This window comes from Varanus komodoensis, unplaced genomic scaffold (assembly GCF_004798865.1).
Source record: "Varanus komodoensis strain SLA01 unplaced genomic scaffold, ASM479886v1 scaffold18_3, whole genome shotgun sequence".
Lineage (NCBI taxonomy): Eukaryota > Metazoa > Chordata > Lepidosauria > Squamata > Varanidae > Varanus > Varanus komodoensis.
The window spans coordinates 15,115,972-15,138,571 of NW_025335549.1; the positions used below are offsets into that span (position 1 = coordinate 15,115,972).

At 46.8% G+C, this 22,600-nt stretch overlaps 1 protein-coding gene across 4 annotated transcripts in view; it reads right to left on the reverse strand.

The window, feature by feature from the left end:
• The window catches only part of DCX (doublecortin), a 60,282-nt gene extending 39,652 nt beyond the window's left edge, over positions 1-20,630 (reverse strand). For 2 of the 4 annotated variants that reach the window (XM_044427438.1, XM_044427439.1), the window contains exons 1-2: positions 20,264-20,630; positions 7,787-8,127 (exon numbers count right to left, since the gene is read on the reverse strand). In XM_044427438.1, the coding sequence (XP_044283373.1) occupies positions 7,787-8,127; positions 20,264-20,627 (705 nt within the window). In that variant the 5' untranslated portion in view covers positions 20,628-20,630. The remainder of the gene's footprint in view (positions 1-7,786; positions 8,128-20,263) is intronic. The other 2 variants (XM_044427436.1, XM_044427437.1) reach the window with 1 other exon arrangement.
• Positions 20,631-22,600: the final 1,970 nt, after the last annotated feature.

The window sequence follows — 22,600 nt, forward strand, 5'->3', positions numbered from 1 at the left end:
ACTGTTGCTTTCCACCAAAAGGTAAGCCCACTAAAGCTCCCTACAGAAGGACCTTTGCCATGGCATCTCCAAACCTGTAGCCAGCCTTGATGTTTAAAAGGTTAAAGGTAAAGGTTTCCCCTTGACCCTAAGTCCAGTCATGCCTGGCTGTAGGGGGCGGTGCTCATCTCCGTTTCCGAGCGGAGGGAGCCAGCGTTTGTCTCCGTGGTCTCTGTGGTCATGTGGCTCGTATGACTAAACACCGAGGTACATGGAATGCTGTTACCTGCCCACCGAATTGTGCAGATTCAAACTGGTGACCTTTCGATCTACCAGCACAGCGGTTTAAACCACTGCGCCACCTGCAGTCCCTGCCTTGATGTTTACACCCCACCAATTTTAGATCCCAGAAAGTTCTAAAGCTTCCCCTTCAAAGAGTTCATTTGATCCCATCTGATTGTCCCAAGAACCTTAGAATGGCACTCATGACTCCTGAGCGATTGCTCTCCCGGCCATCAGCCAGGTCAGAGCGCCTTTCTGTTTAGTGCTGCAGGCAAGCACAAGAGACCGGGATTCTGGTCAGAGCTTCACATCAGCAGCTGGCACGAACTTGCTGTAAGTTGAACCAGTTCACAGACTTCTATCTCTAAGGCAGGTCACAGTTTGTGCATTAAAAAAAAAAAGAAAGAAAATCTGTGCAATGCTTTGTACAAAAACAGGAAGTGAAAACTATCCCCTTCTCGAATGTACTGGAATTGTGCCAGACCTATAAATTTTATAGGTATTACAGGCATTTATGCAAAGTGTGCAAAGAGAGCAACATCAGACATTTCTTTGGCATTTTTAAAAAGGCACAAACTATGGCCTGAAAATGGGAGTCAGCCAGCTGGGAGTCTGGGAGTCTGCCAGAAGAAAAAAAAAAAAAACTGACTTAGACCACTCCTCATTAGTCTGGAAGGAGGCAGGAAGCCCATTGAACTCAAATGCGCTGGACTTCCCAGCATCAGCACATATCTGTGAGTGAGTATCTTGCCTACTGATGATGGTGATGATGACGACCACCTAAATCTGTTTTCCTGATTTCAATTCTGGCTTGAATGTTCATGACACTGCATCACATCCCTTCTCTCCAGTTTCCAGTTCCTGGCATCAACCAGGGTGGAAAGCTGGCTGGAAAGAAATACGCTCCCTCTCCCGGACACCCGCCCACCCCCACACCTAGGATCACAGGAGCCAGCCGATGCCAAGCCTAGCCCTGTGTCCATCTAGCCCCGTGCTGTTGACCCTGACTGGCAGCTGCTCCCCAGGGTTTGAGGCAGGGGTTCCTCCAGCTTTGCCTGGAAATGCTGCAGACTAGACTTTGAATGAAATCTTTAAAAGATCCATTCTACTAGCCAAAGGCCATAACAAATGCATCATACACAACAGAATATAGAATGTCCACAATATAAAACATAAATATACACAATTATTACACACACACACACACACACACACCATATTTTTCGCTCTATAAGACGCACTTTCCCCCGCCCCCCTCAAAAGTAAGGGGAAATGTCTGTGCGTCTTATAGAGCGAATGTGTGTGTGCCCAACGCCCGGGACGCTGTGTGGCACCACCTGGCCGGCATGCGCTCGGTGCGCCCTGCTCTGCCCCCTCCCCCCAGCACAGGTGAGAGCTGTGCCGCTCGGGGAGGCATGCGGAGGAGGAGGAGCCGCGGGCTTTAACCCGCCAGCCGCACGGAGAGACGGACTGCACACCCCCACTGCCCAGGAAGACCACCGCCGGCATGGCTGCACCACACCTGGCCGGCACGCGCTCGGTGCGCCCTGCTCCGCTCCCCTCCTCCGGCGCAGGTGAGAGCTGTTAATCACAGGTCGGTGTGTGTTTTCAAATGGCAACCCATCTTTTAATGAAGCCCATGGGGAAGTGATGGGGAATGTGCCTGTGATTATCAGGAAGCTTTCCATGGATCAGTTATCTGTTAGTTGATCAGACACATTTTTTTAAGATCAGTGGATATTTGAACAGCATTACCTTCGTGTATGAAGTTTATTCTTCAAAGGCTACTTAGTCCGCTGTGCGTTTGATTTACCATACAATATCTCATTTTTTGTCAGAAGTTTTTTTCTATTATTTACTAGTAGGGCAGTGTGGACATTACTTGCTTTTTTAGATTTGTTATTGAATTGTCTGCAGCCGCTCTTGTATAACTGGTGTAGATTGTGGATTCCTTCAATAATTCCACTACTGACTAAGCAAGTGATGTCAGTGATTGTGAGCAACAGAGCTTCATAAATTCTGGCTCTAGTGATGATGAGTTCTATGGGTTCAACGAAAACTAGAAGAGTACTCGAACTTTAAAGTCTCTCTTTTGTTAATGACAGTGATGATGGTTCTTAATGCCACTGTTGACTGCTGTTCACTTTACAAGGGTGAAATACGGTATTACTGTATTCTGTTATAGTTTATTAAATAGTTTAGTAAAGCATTTGATTCAGAATATTTTTTTCTTGTTTTCCTCCTCTGAAAACTAGGTGCGTCTTGTGGTCAGGTGTGTCTTATAGAGTGAAAAATGTGTGTGTGTGTGTGTGTGTGTGTGTGTGTGTGTGAGAGAGAGAGAGAGAGAGAGAGAGAGAGAGAGAGAGAGAGAGAGAGAGAGATTATTATATAATCACGTAATTATAATATATTATTAATTTCTGCTGCCCATAGCACAGAGGAAGGCTGCCAGTTCTGCAACCAGGGCTCTGCAATCATCTGTGGATTTCATTTCAGCTTGGCTTGCTTTCTAAGACAGGACCAAGTATGAGAGAAAGTCCATCAACTGCTGAGGGACAGATTCTGCAGAGCTTCATGCAAACCCTAAGTTCAGGTGGCTCAGATATGAGCTCTGGGGGGTTGTGATGCAGGCTACCAAGAGGACGCAAGAGTGGAGGTAGAGCTTGTCCAGGCAATAAGTTCAACTAATCTTGAGGGGAGGCAGAACATGTTGGCTTATTTTCCAAGCTCGTGCAATGTGAATCTACTGCACGTTGACTTCGACTGAGCCAGACCCTTGGCCAGCCCAGCACCATCAACATGGCCTGGAAGCAGTTCTCCAGGTCAGAGGGGCACCATTCTTTCCCAGCCCTAATGGAGATGGTGGGAATCAAACCTGGGGCTTGGCTTGTGAAACATCTGCTCCAGCGCTGCTCTACAATCCCTCTTCCTTATAAAATCAGAACCCCTAATGTATAGCTCCCTATGAAGAAGACAAATATGTGCCCCCAAAGCAATGAATTAACCAGTTTGGGTAGGTAACTTCACTCCAGACAACCACACCATTTCTTTCTTGTCTTACATATGGAGGGCTTTTTGGGTTGTCTGTTTTCCTAGTCACCGTCCCCTCCCAGTAAAGCAGAAAGTGCATTGCAACACCAAGGCCGGTGCTCTTGTCTACGGAGCTGGTCAAGAAGAAACAAAGCTGGCGAGAAGGAAGCCTTCTTGCCATTTGTCGTTCCCCCACCAGACGTGGACTGGGAGGTCAAGTGCCTCCGACAGGTCCCCTCAGCATATGGTGAGGACTGACATCCACGGACGGCCAGGACTGGGACAAGCTTTGTCAGCTCGGGCCAGGGGACCTGAAATCAGCCTAGCGGGAGAGAACAGATGGTGAGGGCCGGTGAGAGGGATGCGAGAGCTTCCCATCCTGCCCTTCCCTGCTCCTTGCAGGCCAACTGGCTGCGTTATTATTCCTGCAGAGTCATTACTGCTGACTCCTTCCATTGTTCTTCATGGAGGGAAGTGCAGGGCTGGAGAGCTGCAAAAGCCGTGGCTTTTGTGCCATTCTGGCTGCTCTCTGAGTGTATTGCAAGGCAAGCAGGCAGGCAGGCAGGCAGACACCATGCCCCTGAGCCAGCCCTCTGTAAATGCATCCCTTCTCCATCTGTTTTCCACTCGCTTTCCATTTTGCAAATCAGGATATAAAGCAGAAGGATGTAATTCAGAGATCTAATCCATGATACCATTTTCCACCATTTACATTCCTGTGATTAATTACTTAAGATGGAAACACACACACACACACACACACACAGCCCGCAAGGGATGCTGAAACTCTACCGCCATCCAGACATTTTTTCTTCCATTGTGGGGTACTGAGTTATGCAATTACTCTGCAGTGCAGGACCCCATGCACCGTTCTTCTCTCTTTGATTTCTACTCTTTGCAGCGGATGCCACATGTGGGCACATGCCCTACTTTTTCAACGTCTGTCCAGGCCAACTCCAGATAAAAAGAAGGACGAGCATCAGGAAACATCCCTTGCACCTTTGGCTGCCTTGTGTTGATCAGGCAAGCTCGAAAACACAACAAAAACAATGTTAAGACGCTCAGAAAATGGAGCCAAGCAGTGGAAGCCTTTCTCATGGAGAAGGAATATTTTCGAGAAAGGGGAGGGCAGAGTTTTGGCACAGCCCGGCTTTTTCCTGGAACTGGACTCAGCTCTGTCGTCCCCCCCGCCCCTGCACTGCAGTGGATGCAAAGTGGGGGCCCACTTTGAGGGGCTACACTTTGAAATTTACCTCCACTAGTGCAGCCTTTCCCAACCTTGGATCCCTAACAGTTGTTGGTCTGCAAACCTCACCATTCTTTGTCATGGGCTGTGCTGCTTGGAAATTACTTTTACTGATTTCTTTATAGCACTTATGCATATCTAAACATATTCTGGGACAGCAAACAGTAAAAAGATAGAACAGATAAAAGAATAAAGACGATGCATTAAAACAGAATGACACTAAAACCACGGTGGGTCAACAAGGAAGTTTTGGGTCATGTTTTGAACAGAGTGGGAACAGCACTTACTCATTTGCATGTGCTCCTACAGTGGTAAAAGCATATTGCAAAAATTCCATGAGAACATTCCTGATAATTGGAAGGTGCTCTATGTTAGGTCCCTTCAAAGCTGATGCATCCCATACCCTGGGCAAAGCCAGGCTGCAATGGGTCCATGCCATCTGCATCCTACACCTTGATCACCCTATCAGGCTGCCTCAACCGAAATGCGTCCTTCAAAGTTGAGCAGATGGTGGTGTCAACATCTGGATGGGGGATGGACTAGTCTAGAAGACTCCTCACTTCAGGGACAAGAGATGTTTTCCTCCAACTGCAGTGCAAAAAGGCCATAGCAGACCTTAGAGGAAATAAGGGGCCCCTTTGGTGGAGAGCATCTGAAGAGCCTCCAGGCCACCTGAAAAAGCTTCACCAGACAGCAACTCAAGGATGCAATGGAAGAGCAAGGTAAAGGTGCTTTGCTGCTTGCACCAATGTACAACAGGCATGACTACATGTCCTAGAACAAAGTTAGTCCACTTCACTTACTGTTTTATGGTGTTTGTGTGTGATAGGAGTTGTAGTTCAACACCATTAAAGCACCCCGAGCCAGGTTAGTGAATCTCACATGACACACTGTTCAGCCCCTCAAAGTAGCTTGGGAAATGGTATTGCCATTCCTTTGGAAATGACAGTTTCATTCGTGCTTTTGGCCGTGACCCAAGAAACTTCTTTGGGAACCGTTTGTCGCTTGTGTGTTTTTCTTCCTCCTCCTCTGCTCGAACAAACTCACTTCACACATCATCTAAATGGAGGTGGCAACTTTACCTCTGTAGACGCTAAGGATGACCTAGTCTAGCTGCACATTTGCATCTGAGCTTCCAGAAGAAATCTGGAGTTCGCCTATCACTTGTCACTTTGCATTCTTGTACAGGCAAAGATTGCTAGAGGGGAACATTAGAGCAGGATGAGAAATTCTCTGGGGAGTAAGACCACACATGTCTGTACACAGGAGTATGTCTGGAACATCACTGGAAAAGACAGGTAACATTTAGAAAAAGAAACAGTATTTAGTGAAGGTTTTATGAAAATAACAGGCATGAAAGAGTGGGCCAATGGTCCTATTTTCAGTATTTGCATCCAGGTAGGTAGGTAGATAATATATAGACTGTGCAGAAAAAATTCTCCTATTTTTTGACCATTCTCGTTCAATTTAATGGCAAAGAAATTGCTTTCAAACAGAAATTCCATAATGAAGAAATGTTGGAGACAGAAAGACCCATAAACCCCAAACGGGCACATGATGCAGGAACTCAGAGGTGTCTGAGCATTTGCAGTGGGGGCTTTCGGACTGTACTGTTGAGCGGCTGCATGCAGCTGTAAGGTCATGAAAGTACAAAGTGCAACAATAATTGAGTTCAGACAACACAATATCCCACCCTCCAGGGTTTAGTGTGAGTTGAGTGTGGGTTGTCTGAACCCAGCTCCAGAAACAAGCCATGGCTTGTGAACCTCAAACAGTCCATGAAGAGAACCTGAGGCTTGTTGTGGGGTGTTAGTCACTATGATTTTTTGAAATACCCCACCCTACCCAGGAGCAGGGTAGCTGGGCAGGGACATTTCACTGAATGAGGGTGAGGGCCTTTCACTTCTCAAGGGGGAGGAAAAATCTGCAAGAGTTTCTTAAAGGGGGGGGGGTCATTCTTAGTGGTGCTCCCATCCAGCGTTGTGCATCTTCCACAAGGCCTCACAGCTAGCATCATTCTAGGGCATTATGGGAAGAAAATGGTGACTCTCACACATACAGGGAGTGGGAGAGTGCGAGAGAGAGCCTATATGGTGTGGGGAATCTGCAATATGACCTTCTTTTTCTAGGCCAGTGAGAGAAAGAAGAATCTCAGATGTTCTCTTTCAGAAAAAACAGATCCTGAATTTTTTCAGCTCAGTGCCCTCGGACACTGTACCCTAAGGCAAAACACTCCAGCACAAGTAGTGAGTATCGTTTATTTTCCTGTGTGTTGGGGGATCCTTCGGAGGATATGCACGGCTCACTGGAGCTTGGGGCCATGGCAATCGTGCATCTGTTTTCCTCGGAGTGTTGCCCACATCCCCCTGCCCGTTACTAATAGCTGTGACTATATAGTAATGACAACCACCGGCATAAGTCTAGCTCCTCTAGGAACAGAAGGAGACTACCCTGGCAGGTTAATTTTAGGCTTCAGTGGATGTTTGCTTAGTCAGCTGGGCATTCGTGTTGAGGAAGGAAAATGGAAAACCGGGGAGTGAATGGGACGGTGGACTGCAGTGGATTCATGTGAGTGGGCTAAAGGTTCCTCTTCCCGTTGACTTTGGAAGAAAGGCCACAGAGCCCCATGAAGTTACTCCTTCGAAGCGTGGTGCATTTTATTTTGTCTACATTATTTCTGTCATGCCTGTGTTCAAAGGGCTCCTTGAAAACAGTTCCCCATTGGAATGAGTCCTCTATTTGAAGATCGGTCCTGTTGAATTCCAGTTTCAATACTGAAAGCATCCCCAAGAATGGTTACTACCCACAGTCTGTACCTGGACAGCCGACTAAAAGTGCAGATCACCTGGTCAACGTGGTCTGCAGCACTGTGGACAATTCTAATAATGTAATGGCACATAATTCTACTTTCATTCTATTTAAAATATAATTGTGCTAGCTCAATTTACCTCTACATGTATATTAGCATGTGCTCATGTCATACGGATTGGTGTCCTCTTTTCAGGGGATGCATTTCCTTCTTTAGTGATTCAAGAGTGGCCATCCCAGTTCCAACCTTCATGGGTACTAGGGACAAGATGCAGGTTCTGCAACGGAGCTCCTTCTTTGAAGCCCCTTGCCTTGGAAGAAGGCCAGGCCTGTCTGTTACTAGGGCAGGCTTCACATAGTTCTGCACCGCCAAAGTTTTCTCCACCACTCTGCCAATCTGAGACTCGGGATATTAGTGGGTTGAGAACAAATCAACCTTACCTGCTTTCCATCGAGGGTGTACAGCTTTTTGACAACTCCTGTTTCCAACTTTATGGCTTCTGTGATATCAGTGAGAACTTGCTCAAATGAATGTGCTGTCTTTTTATTCAGGAGCACACGGACGGCCTTCCTGGGCTTCACCCCACTGCGGATGATGGTCACCAGCTTGGGACGCACAAAATCCTTGTTCTCCCGGGCCTGAGCACTGTTGCTGCTTGCCAGGGACTGAGGGGCTTTCACATTGGCCGAGGTTTTCACATTGACTGACCAGTTGGGGTTGACGTTCTTGGTATACTCCACTTTCTTAAAAAAGTTGTCTGAGGAACATACATAACTTTCACCTTGGGGGAAGAAAAACCGGGAGAGGGGGTTACTCGAGGGAAACAACAAGTTGTAAGATGCTATTGTTTCCATGACTGGACCCAGCTGAAAGAGAGGAAATGGTCCAACCTGAAATCACTCTTCTTCAGTACAGATGGTTTTTAAACAGTGGCAAGTGTTATCTATGCTCCCTTGGCTGTTATCAAAGCATCTCCCATCCTGACAGTTTGATGGTTACTGAGAAGGAAGGGGTAAGTATCGCAATAGCTGCACAGTCAGAGGATACAGTAGATGAACAGAGCCTAGGATCATACAGAGACAAATCATGCTTGGAAATAGGACATGTTCTTTTTCACAGATAATGGAATAAAAATAGCATTTCCCCAGATCTGTGCACTAGCTGTGCATTCCTTCTCTGAATGTGGAACTTTCTGTAGCAAAGATAGCAGCACCCATGGACAAACATCAGCAATTTGATCTGACAGGAGCTGAGTCTGTGTGCAAACTTTTAAAATCTGCACATCATTTGCATTTATAAAATGCTGAGAAAATTAGAACAAACTTCAGACTTCCATTCTGCAATTTGCGCAAACTGGATAAATTGTGCAAATTGCACAGTCTGAACTTTGGCAAAATTTAAAATTGACTGACAGAATTCAAAATGGCCAAGGTAAGGTGTGCATATGCTGTGAAAGGTGGATGCTTCCACATCTCTCATGTTCAATGCTACAACAAGAACAGTAGCAACTCAAATCTAATGAGTCAGCCACAATTTGCACAATTTACAAATTGTGCAAATTTACAAATTCACGATTAGCACACAAATTGCAGTAGAGACACTCACTTCTTGGTTACAAATATGTGCAAGTATTTGGAGCAACTTCACTGATGCTGGTGTGGGGGGTGGGGGCTGCTTTTAACCTTCAGGTCAGAAGTACATCAAAAACCCATTGAGCTCAATTAGAATCAGTTTTCCAGTGTCATGCAACACTAGCCCAGAAACAATTACCAGCTAGTATTGCAAGGTACTAATGGGGGGAGGAGGGATTCTGACTCCAAATATGGATGGGTGGGTGGGGAACAGCATCCTCTTAATCTTTCTCAGATCATGGGACGTTGTTCGATCCGGTGGGAGCTAGGGGGCAGGTCTCAGCTGTGCTTTGGCTTAATTTCCCATTTTGTCTATCTGACATTAGGCCCAGTTCTGGTTGAGTGCAGAAGCAAGGGAAAGGAATGGAGTGAGTGTGAAGAGGGGCGATTGGAACTCTGCATCTGTCCTCATTCCAGCTTCCATGGGCTGTTATCCAATTTTTAAAATGGCTCAAAGGAATGTTGCAGGGAAATCACTTACTCACTCTTTTAAAAAGTAGTCAAGATTTGACCATTTACAGAAGCTGTTTCCTGAAGCTGTCTTGAAAATAACTCATCAAGAGCAGGGAAAAACTAACCTTGAGAAAAAGTTTATGGGACTACTGGTAGGGTAATATATACCCTCCGCCACCACACCTGTGTAGTAAAGAGCTTTCTTGAAAAAGTCTCTGGCCCCATTTAACATACAATAACCAATCAACCCGACCATACCCCTTACAGTAAACCAACAAGGCTCCCAGCCCAGCTCAGCCCCAACCGGTCAGGAACAGCCACCTACCTCTGGTCCTCCTCCCATCTTGTCTTGTGCATGCAAGTAGTAGTTTTTCCCCCCATATATAATGTATTGTATGTGTAGCAGCAAAGGCTCTGGCACAGACTATCTGAGTCAATGGTGATACCACAGAACAATCACAAACATTCAGAATGCTCGATGACACTACTGCCAGAATTTTGCAACCCAGCTTGTCTTTTAATCACACCCATTTCTGCAAGCTCATTTAATTGTGGAAGACATTTACCATAACTACAAATAGAAGCAGTGTTTCAACAAAGCACAGCTATTATCAATATTTTTAGAAGAAATTTTTACTTGCAACACATTCATCAAAGCATTGCAATGAAAAGGAAAATTACCAAGGGTGAGACCATCACAGATGAGAGCCTTGCTGTGAGGTACAAAACAGAAGTCTTACAATATGAATTGAAAAAGAGAGAGACAGCTTCTTGCATGAGCAATTTCTTGGAATGGGTAGCTATTCTGATGAAAGCAGTGGCTAGTGCAATGATCTTTATTCTATGGCCCCAAATCTGCTAAAAGAGTTGATGATCTTGGGGCAACTGCAGTATAACACTCTTGTCAATGAACATCATTGCCATCACTGTTATAATTAATTTTACATTATTTTTTTTTAAAGGGCAGAGTTCTGTTTACTCATCACAGGGGGCACCCCCAAATCCAGTAGACAAACTTAAAATAAAATTCTGTTATTGTAATTAAGTTCAGTGTTCCTTTCCCCTACTTAAAAAGAAGAAAATCAGTTCTATAAGACATAACCTGCCCATTTAAGCTAATTATAATCACATTACTGACCACAGTAATTATCTTATGCACATTTAATAGGGACCAATTATCAGTTTACCCAGAGGGGCTTATGTCTGAGTAAACATACCTAAGAGAGTCTGTTCTGTATTGGGCTACCTAATTTTGTCTTGGATCCCTACTGAATTTTGTTTTGAAACCATTCCCAGTGATTGTTACGATGGATGGATGGATGGATGGATGGATGGTGCACTACCTGGAAAATATGCTCTCTAGAAAAGTAGTAGAAACATGGACCCCACCCCCACCATCTCTTTTGCCCAGCAGATTTCCCTAACCTGCACAGCTGGAAGGTCTCACAGCCCTGTAGGCATGCCATGGGAAGTGTGGCTCTGCTCTGAGGAGGTCTGGTGGCACCCAGGCTTGCTTCCCTAGCCCTGTCTTCTGATGGGAAGTTAAATTCAAGAAAGGGGAAGAGGAGGGACAAGAAGGATCGGTGGGCCATGTCTGTATTTATCATGGCCAGCGTTCCTGATCAAGACAGACCCAAAAGGGAGCTCTGGATGGGCAGGGCAGGTGTGATGCAGAGGAAGCTTCAGATACACTAGATCCAAACGCCCTCTGTTCCCCTGAGAGATCCGAGGGACATGATCCTCAGCTGTGCCAGCTTGGAGGTGATGCAGCTCCTCCCCTCTCCCCAGTCAGTTTATGAGCAGGAGGATTCCATTTTAATCAGCTGAGCTGAACAACCTACTAACTCCCCACTCCCAGACACAGAAATGCACCCTTCCTGCCCTGCCCGATGAGTCAGCTGGGCTTCAGAATTGGTGGACAACCCACCACTTGATTTCCCTGCCCTACACTATCCTTCATTCTTCACCGTATTGACTAGGATTTTATTTATCTTGCTTTTCTTTCACTGTAAAGAGGGAAGCCCCACCTCCCCCCAGTCTCGTCTTCCATCCACCTTTGCAGAGAGGGTGGCCTTCCCCTTTATACAGGAGTTCCATCAGACTGCCCAACCCAAGGGCCATTTTGGGCAGCGGTCACATCCCTGCTGTCCTTGGTACCCCACAGGGATCCCTGAGATAACTCTGGGCAGACTATGGAAGAGAGAGGAGGACGGTGGTGCTTCAGGAGCTCTGCTGTACCCAGCTGCTGGTTGTTTGGCACCCCCAAGCAACTTTAAGCCCTGGTTGGCTATATAGACATCCTGGACTTAAAGTATTGACCAGGTGGCTATATAGACCACCTGTGCTCTTTCTTTGTCTCCTCCTTTCTGCCCCCCTCCTTGCAGAAGCATTTACAGAAAACATTTATGTAAAGAAACGTGGCTTTTAAAGATTGCATTGTTGCTTCCATTGAGTTTTGTTTGTAGAATTGGGATTTTCTGGCACAGTTGTCTGTAGTTTAAATTACTTGTGCTTATAAATTGCCTCGAGCATTTTATGAGAAAGGCGATGGATTAAGGCAGTAAAATAAATCAATACATATTTAGTAAAACAATAAGAAGAAGAGAAGGGACAAGCGCAAATCATCTGTTTGGGTGTGAATGACTGGCAAGAATAGGCTTGGAGGGAGCAATGTCTCAACCCTTCTCCACCCATACATGGATAGTTATGACAGGGCTGTAACCCGATCTTAGAACCATGTGCAGTTCCATTCCAGATGCTGAAATTCTGTAGGCAGCATTGAAGTCAATCCTTCTATGCATAATTTGCCATGGTATAAACAGCCATATGGGGCTACAGACACTCACCCTTGTAAGATTCACATGCAATTGTGAATGAGAGTGTTTGCCACATTCATGCATTCTATATAGAGATATTTTACAGGTATGGTAGAGGATCCACCTTCTCCAGGCAGGTGGGGCCTGCTTGCAAAGCTTCTTCTGTCTGGGGATCCCCTATAGCCCTTGCACCACAGCTGACCCTACTCATCTAGGCCCCTCAGCTCTCTAGGTAGAATTCTGAAGGGGCTGCAGGGACTGGGGCCCCTTCTCCCAAAATACACCATTCCTTTTCCTCAGAGTCTGAATCAGAACCGGAGGGAGAGGTAGGGACAGATTCTGAGCAGGGTTGCCAAGGCCAGGAGGACCATCAATTAGCCAAGAGCTGGTGAGGTCCTACCATCTCTGGTTCTGGGGGAGACACTGTTGAACAGGAAGGACCAGACAAGGAGGACTGTAACATGATTGATATTGCTCGACATGAGATCAGGAAAGCAGGTCAATTGAGTAGCATCCTCATTCCTACAGAGGGCAAATGAACCCCGTTTGGTGTTGAAGCAGGGGCGGTTCACTTGGAATCCGCTTCTTGGCATGAGAGGTCATCTCCTTCTTAGCTGGCTCCCTAATTTGAGGGAAGCCCTTTGCCTCCGCAATATTCCCTTTGTATCACCAAGCCAGCCCGGGTGGCCCGATTTAACATATTAAAGGCTACAGTTGGATGCCTCTTGTCTTGTGAAGGATGGAGAGGATGCAAGGGAGGCTGGCTTCCACCAGGGTGGGCTTGCACCAGTCCTCTTGCCCAAGCTGGAATCTGGATCCAGACATTGTGTGCAATTCATGCACGCAAAAGCATCTGGTTGAAGTACTCAACATTCATGGGCACAAAAGGTGAGGAAGCGGTGCTGTGGCCATTTTGAAATTCAGCCATGAACACTCATTCCAAGAAGGCCTCTCCAGAGGGCAACAGCCAATTTCTGTGACTGTCAGCTGAGCTTTCTCAGAACATTCCTAATGGCCAAACTTGGATTTAATATCCACCACATAGGCTCAGCTTTCACTTTACCAAGATTTACAGTTTGAGTGGGAATTCCACACACTTAGAACCAGTCTGGATTTTTTCTCTCCTTTGCTTTGTTTCTGCCAGCTGAACGGTAAGCAGCAGCAAGTCAGGGGACTCCGAAACCCATAAAATGTCAAGTTTCAACGTATTTCCAATGTGATCTCTCACAGAAACTCTTTCCTTCTGTATGAACAAGTCAATCGGTCCCTTCAGGGATATCCAATATCCTAACAATATCAGGGCAGTGCAATGGGAAAGACATCTGTTCTGGGAGAATGGAAGCACCCTTTTCAGAAACAACCCATTAGAAACAACCTCCCACTGTGCTGAAGCTCGTTAACCTAATACCTCTTGATTGTAGTGCTGTTCAGATAGCAAATATTGATCAATTGTGAAAAGGTCATTGCTTTGCACAGGGCCTTTGAAAAGGAGATGCCCCCATAATAGTGGGCTCTGGAACCAAAGCAAGAGTGAGGGCAGGGTGCACAGGCTCATGCTGGGGGCCACAACAAGCGTCTGCTAAAGCAGTGGGGGCCACACGTGTGCAGGCACACTTCTTGCACTGCTCACACACACTCGGTGGTTCCTAGAACCCTCCCTGCTAGAACATCTCCAGAGCATCCTCGAATTTGGCAGGAACCTTCAGCTGCTTCTTCCCAGGATGCTGCAGACACTATCTAGGCAGGAGACTTCTACAGCAAGGACCACAGATCCTTTTCCTATATCATTTTCCTCTCTTTTTCCCCATTTCCCCACCCAGTTAGTTTTCTGCTTGCACATTTCTGAATCATGATGCGATTCTCGGATCTGAAAAGAAAATGAGGATATTAAAGGGAAGGGCACACATAAATGTGCATATTATTGAAAATGGTCTATAAGGATGCATTAAGTTCAGGGCAATTGCTTGACAAATGCAAATTTTCAGGAGGAACATGTACACAGAGTTAATATTTCAAAAATATGCACAAAAAAGCAAAAGCTGCTGAGGGGGTGCTAATGCCCAGTGCAAACTAATCCCTAAATGGGACAAAACAAACTCAAAGCAGAATTGCTTATCAGTAGAGAGGATGTGAGACACTGTAAAGGGCGGGATACAGAAATTTAAAATGAATAAATAAATAGTAGCCGTGTTTGGCAAGCTACTTAGAAAACTACTTCCGTACTATTTGCAATCTTCCCCTGTAAAATGGAGTTACAGGGGAAGCTGGGTCATTTCTAAGGTTCCGTCAAGTGTAATACTGATTTATTGATTTTATGGTTGTACTGGTTTTATTGTGAATTGTAGACTTTATTATATTGCTGCGGTTACCTGCTGCAAGCCGCCCGGAATGCCCATGGCTAATAAGGAGGCATATGCTGTGGCACAATCGGGCGGCACATGCATGTTTTAAATAAATAATATAAATAAATAATATAAATTGAAGGAAGGCAGGCGGCTCCTGCCCTTGTTCATTTTCTAACCTCATTTGCTAACCAGAGATGGGAGGATGACCAGGCTGGTTCCCGCCTATTTCCACTTCTCATGTACACATTCATAAATCCATTCTGAACCTTTTCAGCATCAACTGCATGTGCGTGTTACAGGATGAACTTGTGCATTATTTCAGGACATATTCTGTAAGCACAAGGGGGAAATGCATTTAATTTACCCTAACATTTACAGCTTCTGTGTAATTGCACCTGAAACAGAGATAGAAGTTTCGGTACATTTTTTGAACCAAGACCGGAACTGCAAAATTGGGAAACACACAAAAGTCAAAGGATACCTGATTCGAGAGCCACATCTTAGTCTGGGAATGAAATGCAGACTGAATGAAATCCTTGAGCGTCCCTACTGGTAATGCAGAGTAGCCTAATAAACTGGTAGAGAGCGTTAACGTTTCCTTCCTAGCAACTCTTCTCCATTCATGCTCTCCTGATGCATGAACCTAGCCTCAAACCATAAGCAACAAGGTCACTTTCCAGAATGAATTACATCGCACTGTAACTACTAAATCAGGTTTAAATGCTGGCAATATATGATAAATGGTAGCCCATTAATGTCTCTTTTCATTTCTCGTTGGCCTTCAGCAAACACGGGAAAGCAGGGTTGTTCCACAGCTGTAAACTTTTTCCATTCTTACATTTCATGTTTGCATGTCCTGATACATTGCAGAGTTCTTGTCTGTCTCCCTGTACTCGCCTTTTTTCTAAGCTAAACAGTCCCAGTTCCTGTAGCCACTCCTCACAGAAAGCTGCTCCAACCCCCTGTTCATTCTCATTGCCCTTCTCTAATTTTTCCAACTCAATAATGTCCTTTTTCAGGTAAGGCAACCAGAACTGAACACATTATGCTAAGTGTGGTTGCACAAAAATGTGGATAAAGGGAGTAGGATCTTGGCAGTTCTGTTTTCTACTCTGCTTCTGATTACTCCTCGCATGGAGGTTGCCTTCTTCACAGCAGCTCTGTACTGGGCCAACATTTTCGTCAAGCAGACCACCACTACCCCAAGGTCCTTTCTAGCCCCATCACTGCCAGTCCAGGTCCCATCACCCTATAACTGAAGCTGGGATATTTTGCCCCAACACGCCTTAGTCTATGCTTGCTCACGCTGAACTGCATTTGCCATTTTGATGCCCATTCTCCTAGCATGGAGAGATCCTGTTGCAGCGCCTCACGATATCATTTGGTTTCAACCATCCTAAACAGATTCGTGTCATCAGCAACGTTGGCCACTTTAGTGCTGACTCCTCATTTCAGGTCACTCATAAATAGGTTGAAAAGCATTGGTCCTAATACAGGACCCTGTGGGACTCCATTGGTTACATCTTTCCATTGGGAGAAATGGCTATTTATTCCCAGGCTCTGTCTTTTGCTCTTTAACCAATTAGTAATCCGTAAGAAGACCCCTCTTTTTTTAATTTCATGGCTGTTTAGCTTCCTCAGGAACCTTTGGGAAAAGCCCTTAGGAAATTCAGGTAAATAACGTCTCCTGGATCACCCCTGTCTATATGTTTCTCAACACTCTCAAGGTGGATTAGTGATCCATTACTGAGACAAGACTTCTCGTTATGGAAGCCATGTTGATTCTTTTTCAGCAAGGCTTGTCCCTCTGTTTGCCTCCTGATTCTATCTTTAACAATGTTTTCAAGCTGTTTACCCAGAATAGTAGTTAAGCTAACTGGCCTGTAATTTCCCAGATTCCCTCTAGATCCCTTTTTTAAAAATGGCATAATATTTCCAATCCTCTGGTACAAGGGCTGATTTTAGGGACATATTAAATATTTGGGTAAGAAGGTTTGTAATTTCATCTTTGAGATCTTTGAGAACTCAAGGATGGATACCAGTTGGACCAAGAGATTTGCTTTCTTTCAGTTTGTCAGTAACATTGAGAATTTCATTTTACAGTGGCCAGTGATGTTTTCTTCCTAAATTTCCCACCACCACCACCACCACCACCAAGGGCAGAGAATAGAGAGAGAGAGACTCACTGGTGCCATTTGAGGCTCCCCCCCATTAATTTTTTTCATTAGCGGGGATTCGGGGCCAGCATGCACTTACACTAAGGTAAACAAAATGCGTAGGATAAGGTACATTACGCAGGAGTTGTTTAGTTCTTAGTTGTCCCTCTGAGCAGTTTACCTTAATGTGCAGACTGTAGAGATGAAGTTTACCTCTTTCTTTGTGTGGAACCACTTAAAACTGGATAAAATCACTTATCCTGAACTGGTTAAAAATAATAATAGTCACTTTAACAACAAAGCCACCTTGTTCACCTCCCAAACAAACAACAAAGAAAGCAAAATGCGAGTATTTTTTGCTGACAATTTGCATTGCTTTATTGAGATTGGATCTATTTCTGTGGCACCACCAAGTCACTGGGGCTTTCCTGAATGCAATACCGGGGCTGCCCAGAATAAGGTGCAAGAAGGTCATTTTCCCCAGCCGCAGCAAAGCAACCCTCCCCACCTCAGCTCCCTTGTGCCCTGTTAGCCCTGCCCTAGCTTTGCAACATTCCCCACCTTGCTGGGAAGGCAAGGCCAGGGCCCCATCATCAGGCCAGGACAATAATTCCAGGTCCCTGGCCAAAGGATCTTTCCATTTAAATTTTCTGGAGGTGGGTGGAGGAGAGACAATAGAAGCAAGAGGGGGAAATCTTAGAATGGCAGAATTGGAAGGGACCTTGGAGGTCGTCTAGTGCAGTCCCCGGCACAGTGCAGGGTCTGCAGTGCAGGATACAATCACAGCATTCCCGACAGATGGCCCGCTAAAATGCAGCCCACACCCAGCATCTCCCGAGACCCTCTGTCTCACCACAGCAGAAAGGGTGAGGCACCTGTGGTGGAGATGGATGTGAGCCAGCATTGTAGCTTGCACTTAGGCGGTGTGGTTGCTACATGCATTTCCATGCAACACAACTGCATTAGAGGCACGAGGAAAAGCATGGATTGCGACGACTCTCTGTGTGTACATCTGTTTCCCTAATTCGTATGTGTCACTTGCTAAGAAAGGGTGGTGCCGTAGGAGCCGCCTGTTTTAACCAAATCTCGGAAAGCGCTGAGAAAGCCTCTTGGCTTTGCGCCTCACGAGATGGAACTGAAACACAGAAACAAAGAGGGAAGCGGTTGGGTCCGGCTCAGCCCCCATCAATGGGCGTCCTTTTCTCATATCATGCACACTGGTTTCAGCCCGTGGCAGAAAAGATAACAAAGCAGACCTGGTCGATAGCTGAAGCCATGATGTCATTCCTGGAGGTCCTAGCTGGAGGGATCGCATATCCAGGGGATGACATCATTCAAGATGGCACCCCATTGGCTTAAAGACAAATGGCAAAGTGCCTCACTAACTTAAGAGCATGCTGAAAGTCTGCTGGGCGGGCTGAGTAAGGTTGTGAGCATTAGCACTTGCATCGCCGGGATACCATCAACAGTGCATCGGTGCATCTATCCTGCCTGCACAGCACCGTCATGAGAAGAACCAAAACCATCTCATCGGGACTGACAGGTGTGCGTGTGCATGTGGACACCTACCTATGGGACACAGTCTTTTATCTGCCTCTCAGATATGCTGTGCAGAAGAGTAATCTTTTCTCCCGAAAGGTCCCCCCTCGACCACAAAGGAGGGCTCCTTGCAGGCAGATTTTGCATCACTCCCAGTTGCACAGGCATCACCTTCAAACTCGCCACAACAAATACGAGTCCTCATGCAGCGCTCTTGCGTTCACTCCTTCAGGCAGTGCTACGCCCATCCTGCTCTCCTCCGGGCAGAAAATTGGCTGTGGGCAGATTGTGTGCTCGTTCTCTGCTCCCACCAACAGTTCCCTGCTCCCTCACTCGTATCTCCTATGGATAACCCTCTCCCATTCCCCAGACATGCCTTCCACCACGGAAAAATTGAGCACCATCCCTTTGAAGCGTCCGCAGATGCACCTTACAGACAATCTGCACACATTTGCCCCAGACAAAGGGACACACCCTGCACTCACACTGAAGCACGTTAATGGCAAGTCCCATGATGGAAAGAGAAAACAGATTCTCCAAGCCACAGGGACCGGGAACATGAGCAGCTTGGCATATTTCTAAGAGATCGTTTTTCTTTAATTGTTGCAATAAGGATGGGATTACAAAAGCCTATCCAACATCTAGAAACAGTATTCCTTCAAATCAAATCGCAAAGATTGTGTTAGCAATGCCTTTTAATTCCCCCTCTTCTTAAAAATGCTGGGGTCGTTAGGGCAATCCTCATTTGGTTTTCTTTGCAAGTTACCGAGCAGCACCAGAGAGTCTGAAGTCGGTGACTTTGCACACTGCAGACACTGAGTCACCATTACAGATAAGCAACTTGCTCGCCAAGCACACAAGGGGCCAGTACAATGCATGCATTCAGGCACTAATCAGCCCTGTGGAACACGGAGCTATTGCCTTTCAAAGTGCACCTTATTCCAGACAAGTCTGCATCGAAGCACTTTCACAAAGCTCGCAAACACACCCACCCATGTTCACACCCACTGTTGCAAAAATCCCAGGCACATGCGCTTCCAAACACACCCTTCCAAAGGCAGTGACAGCCAAGCCCCCCCTGCCCCCCCCGCTACCAACAGCCTCCTCAGCTCCTCATAGAGACTCCACACCCATAGAGACAAATTTCAAGAGGTGTCACACAACCATGCTGCTTTCTAGTAATACACCCAATCCTGAGAACGTGCACCCCACAAATGTTTTGCACATGGCCTTCTATGCACACGTACATGCCCTAAGCAGAGATAAGCTGCTGAATCTCTGCCCAGTGGTGGGCAGATTTGTACACAATTCAACCCTGGGCAATGCCACTAATGGCCGGTCTCCCTATAGGCAAACCAAATCAAATATTCCAAATCCAACAGGCATAGCTACTGTCACAAAGGGACAGGATCAATAGACAACTCTGCATGCACCGTCTGAATGCAGCACAAGCGCGCGCGCACGCGCGCGCGCGCACACACACACACACACACACACACAGTGAGAGAGAGAATGATGGTGCTTTGCTTTAAATGAACATACACACTACGGCAGCATGGGCATGGTGACACCCCTAGTGCTGTATTGTACAATTCTGCGTCACGGTATCTGCATCCCAATCCCTGGACAGGTGTTGCACACACACACACACACACACACCAGAGATGTCCTTTAAGGTGCAGAGGGATGGCCCCTTCGTTTAAACTGCATGCATCTGCTACTAGAAGGGCTGATTCCTTGCTGCTTTGATGCCATCCAGGTGATCGGCCCCCAGCCAAGGTTCAGGAAAAGTCTAGAGCCATTCCAGGAGAAACTCGGGGGAATCCAGGGCAGATGTTTCTCCCTGGCACACTTCCAGCCACTGACCCTCGAATGGGGGCACTGACTTTCAACATGCCACTTTTGCAACGGAGCGCCCATCTCTCCCACTGCCCTCCCCACCCCAGCGCGCGATCGCCACCACTCCCTGCTAATTACCTTCCTCCAGCTCATCCATGCTCCCAATCTTTCGGCTGCCATCAATGCTATAAATGTAGCGAACTCCCTGAGGCAGGTTAATGTTATCGGACAGAGACCGGGTCAGGTCGGCGAGCAAGGCATCGAAGCTCCGGAAGCGGTCGCCAGAGACGGCGTACACAATCCCCTTGAAGTAGCGGTCCCCGTTGCGATAGAAGCGCACCTTCTTGGCTTTCTTCTCGTTGCTGAGTGCCTGTAAGGTCCTGGTGCGGTAGAAGCTGCAGTGAGCGCTGTGAGTGGGGCTGGGCAGGCCATTCATACGGGAGCCTCGCATGTTTCTGGACGCCTTATCTCTTTCGTCAAAGTGTCCAAAATCAAGTTCCATAGCTCGGTGAGCCCTAGAGATGTGAAGCTGAGGTAGAGGAGGGACAGGGGGAGGGAAGGGGGCAAAGAGAATCCCAATGAAAAGCCCAGTATCTGAAGAGGGGCACGTCTGGATCAGGACATCTTGGATGCGAACTTCTTCCCCGCACACAACCCAGCACACCTTTTTCAAAAACCAGAGGAAACAAACACTTTCTCAGTGTTTTGCTTCCCTTAGGCTGATGCCATACATGCTTTTCCTCTGTGCATTTCGGATGGGGAAACGGTACAAATATGGGAAGGGAGATTGCTTTCCTAGAAAAGCAGGAATGAAGACTACGGCTCGGAGAGCGTACACCATTGCACTGAAACCAACAGGCTGGTATCCGGATCAGTGCTGAAAACCGAGAAGAGGAGGTTGGGCTGGAGGTTACTGGGCCCCTGTTGTGGGGTGTGTCATCATCCACACACACCTTGAGACGACCCAGCAGATGCTCACTGCAGCTGTGCTGGATCTGTGGGCTGGCAAACTTCCATTGAGCAGTGGCAGCGTGGAAAAGACAAGCCAGCCCTGCCCAATGCCTCAGCATCTCCCGAGGAACTAGTGCTGCTGTCCGTAAGGCTCTCAACACGTCCATTCGCTGATGGGCTACCAGGTGCCATTTCCAATGGGAAGTCATACATGGAAATGGACGGGAGACTAGAGAAGCGGAGAGCAGCAATGCCATTTTCTTTGTGACCAGCTGTTAAGGAACGGAAAGCGGTCGGCGTTCTCCTCCCCACACTCACAGACCCCTCCTAGCTATCAATCAGTTCCAAGACGAGCCTCAATGGCAAGGAAATTGAACGAGAAGGGGGAAAATAACCCCAAGATTCAAATGGCAGTTAATGTTGCATCACAGTTTTCCTTTGCAAGAGTCATTTGATCAGGAAAGAGTCTCCATCGCCTTTCCTCCCTCCCTCCCTCCCTCCCTCCCTCCCTCCCTCTTAATGAAGTGATTTTTAATGGCCCAAGGTGCCTTGGCGAAGTATTTCACCTCATACCACCGCAAGTGCACCTTTCATTGTTCGGAGCTGTCCTCGTCTTACTAGCCTCCCTGTAATTTGTGCAGCAGGAAGGGGGACTGAGACGAATGCCAGAAATAAGCACAGGCAGGAGCTAAGATGCCAGAGATTATGCCTGCTTGCAACGTACAACTCTGAACAAAAAAAGGAAGGTCTGGATGCCACAAAACACTCCATCCTTTGGCAGCTTGAGACTATTAACATGCAACTCACATCTGCTCATAGCGGATTCACACCCAACAGAAATAGGATTAAAACCCAGGGCTCAGCTAGCGGGTACAAATCCCATGAAAATCTGTTGCTTTCCTCCTGCCAGCCATGCAGCTGGTCGGATCCGGTCCCTTCCTTGTGCCTTCACTCATTTTTAGACGGTGTCACAGTGACCTGTGTCTGACCTTCACATTGTCGCTGTTGTGTAGCAAAGGGGGTTTTCAGTCCACCTTGCTTCCCCAGAGTTGCAAAGTGCTTTCCTCCTCTACTTCCTACAGGGACATGAGTGCGATTCTGAAGACAATGGCTTCTCAATGCAACTTTTAAGAGGAGAATAGGAAGCTTTTGTGTGGAGATAGATATTTTTACAGTGACGGGTGGGAGTGGTAGGTAGAAATGCACCCTTGGTTTGAAATGTGAAGTCTTTCTCTCCCTGCCTTTTGCATCGGACATCTGTTACTTTCTCTGCCTGGAAAATTTCAAGCTCTACTTACCGGTTTTCAGCTCGCAGGGTGGAGATGCTGAGAGAGAGAAACCCAAGCACACTCTGCCTTTGTTGTCTGAGCTCCAAGCAAGAAATTCCTGCCAGTTGAGCGGTGACTCCTCCTAGGTCCTAGTGCCTTGTGTCTTGTCCCTGCACTCACACCCACTTCTGCTAAGTAATCTTACCTCATTGGCCTTCACTGTTACGGCGGATCGTCATTTTAGCATTCGCCTCCT